Raw genomic sequence first — 2,259 nt, forward strand, 5'->3', positions numbered from 1 at the left:
AGAACAACATTAACCACGTCATATCCAAGTTATTCCACCTATTTCCAGCCACAACACATCACAAACCTGGGTTCAAAACAGTCTACTACAACACAACACTTTAAATAAGATTTCCGACCTTTATCTCATGAGTTCTTAATCAAACAACACTTCAAAGACTTCACTAAACTCTTACACATGTAGGAGAGAGTGAGTCTACCATAGATGCACGAAACCATCACTTTATACCTTGCTTCAACTTGAGATAACTTCAATCTCACCACAATAAGGGAAGAACAAGTTTTCTCTTACACTTGTATAATCTCCATGGGAAAAACCACTTTGATTTCTTTTAGAACTTTACTTGAACGGTTGGAGAAGGTCTTGGGAGCTTTTTATGAGCTTAGGGTTCAGTTTTGGGCAAAAAATGGGGTGGTAAAAGGGTTGCATCGCTTTAATAGAAAGGTGAAACTTTTCACCACCTCTATGGGTCCCAATGGGGCAGTCTACATAGTCTCGCAAAAATATAAATATTTTGTCTACTCCGATATTGTATCGGTGAACGGTTTAATGCATTGCAAAAGAGACTCATAGACCTTCAATTTGGTGGGTGAATGACCTCGTAACTCTAAGTATATTAGGAGAAAAACTCAGTGACATAAATTTCAGTAAATTTAAGCTTATAAACGTAACTTGCGATAACTTTTGCTGACTTTTGTTTTACAACTTACTTGACTTTTAAACTTAACATATCACTATTATATGATTCAAATACCTCATAACATAACCTTCTTACCATCTTAAACACTCCTAATCTCACCTCGAAAGTATGAGTTGTAACATTCCCAATTTGCCAACTTTGACGAAGTTGTTTTTTTCACTTCGTTTAGCCTCCAATCTTTACAACACTTGCTTATCACTTGCGTAAACATCAATAAAACACTTGTACCCTAAAAGATAATCTCATTCTTCCGGCTTATGTCGATTAACTTACGATTCACTTTGATGTATGAAAATACGGGGTGTACATTAGCTCACTCACAACACAAACAACATAAAGGTGCAAAGTGTAACATACTAGACATGAGCTTAAGTGCTTGTAATTAACCTCAAAAGTATGTCTCGTAATTACGTAGACTAACTTACGATGAACATGACGTACAAAGACTGTAACTCTTATAGTGTACTTACGTAGACTAACTTACGATCAACATTTTTTATCTTTTATTAAATTTTCATGGTTAACAAAGATGTTGTCTTTGACATATTGTCCAACATAATATGTAACATATTACATAAAGATTAAAGACAGGAAAATGCGTAACCAGAAAAAAGATGCAACACAATGATTCAAGCTCCAGATAAGATGTCCGGTTCTTAATTTGTCATTCAAAAAAAGAATGAGCCAGCAATGGCAACAGAGACAACAGTGGTGGCAATGGAGAAAAAGTCAAGGGTGCCAATTGTGGCACCACTATTTGGTGGTGATGGAAAACTTATGTTAGGGAAAGCATTTGCAGGAACTGGTCCGCCAATTGGTGCAGCAACTAAAACTCCATTTTCCGCGGTTCCATCAACGATACCTGAGACATAATATAAATTAATAATTAAAAATGTGTTCGTTCTGCAACTTAAGCCCATAAAACATTTCCATGTGTTTGACCCATAAATAAAAATGCAAGCTCACGTGAAGGGCCATGTTGAAACATAACATAAGTAATTAAAAATGTGCGTAAAATATTTAGATGAGATGATCACAATTCAACCATACCAATGACATCATTATTTTCAACTGCAATCGGAGCGTTTGCGGCGTCTTTCAAAGTTGCCGGGCCATCAATGGCTGAGGCCATGCATACCATGCCGAAGAAAACGAGGGCAAGAATCATGATTTTACGTGCCATTATATATTGTTCTTGCTAGAACGTACGCTTTCCTCTTAACTTATTGGAGAAATTAAAATACTGCAGTTGAAAAGGAAGAGGAAAATGCAGGGTCTAATATAAGGATGCATGGAACGTAAAAGTAGAAATGCATGGTCATGGTTTACCGGAGTCCAAGGGTAGCCATGAAAGGTTTTAAGATAATAACCACAAATATAAACCAGTATTATTTATTATGTCATTTGACCAGATGTTTGATTATCTGAGTCCACGAATGATGCCACAACTTAAAAAAAGCTATGGAGGAGTTGTTTTTTCTTATCAACAATGTTACTGGTTTCATTTAAAAAATATTTTTAAAAAATTTTTGAATTAAGTTTTGGAAATACAACCTTTT

General features: G+C 35.5%; 1 protein-coding gene across 1 annotated transcript; it reads right to left on the reverse strand.

Moving 5' to 3' along the window:
• Positions 1-1,328: 1,328 nt before the first annotated feature.
• Positions 1,329-1,951, reverse strand: LOC104220723 (uncharacterized). The gene is made up of 2 exons (XM_009771640.2): positions 1,751-1,951; positions 1,329-1,562 (listed from the first exon to the last, which is right to left on the reverse strand). The coding sequence occupies exons 1-2, from the start codon at positions 1,881-1,883 to the stop codon at positions 1,369-1,371; spliced, it is 327 nt and encodes a 108-aa protein (XP_009769942.1). The 5' UTR covers positions 1,884-1,951; the 3' UTR covers positions 1,329-1,368.
• Positions 1,952-2,259: the final 308 nt, after the last annotated feature.

The sequence above is a fragment of the Nicotiana sylvestris genome, chromosome 12, assembly GCF_000393655.2.
Source record: "Nicotiana sylvestris chromosome 12, ASM39365v2, whole genome shotgun sequence".
Classification (NCBI taxonomy): domain Eukaryota; kingdom Viridiplantae; phylum Streptophyta; class Magnoliopsida; order Solanales; family Solanaceae; genus Nicotiana; species Nicotiana sylvestris.

Coding starts and splice junctions, on each gene's coding strand:
- LOC104220723 (XM_009771640.2), bottom strand. CDS start 1,883: ATGGCACGTAAAATCATGATTCTTGCCCTCGTTTTCTTCGGCATGGTA. Junction 1,563..1,750: donor TGAAAATAATGATGTCATTG/GTATGGTTGAAT, acceptor ATTATGTCTCAG/GTATCGTTGATGGAACCGCG.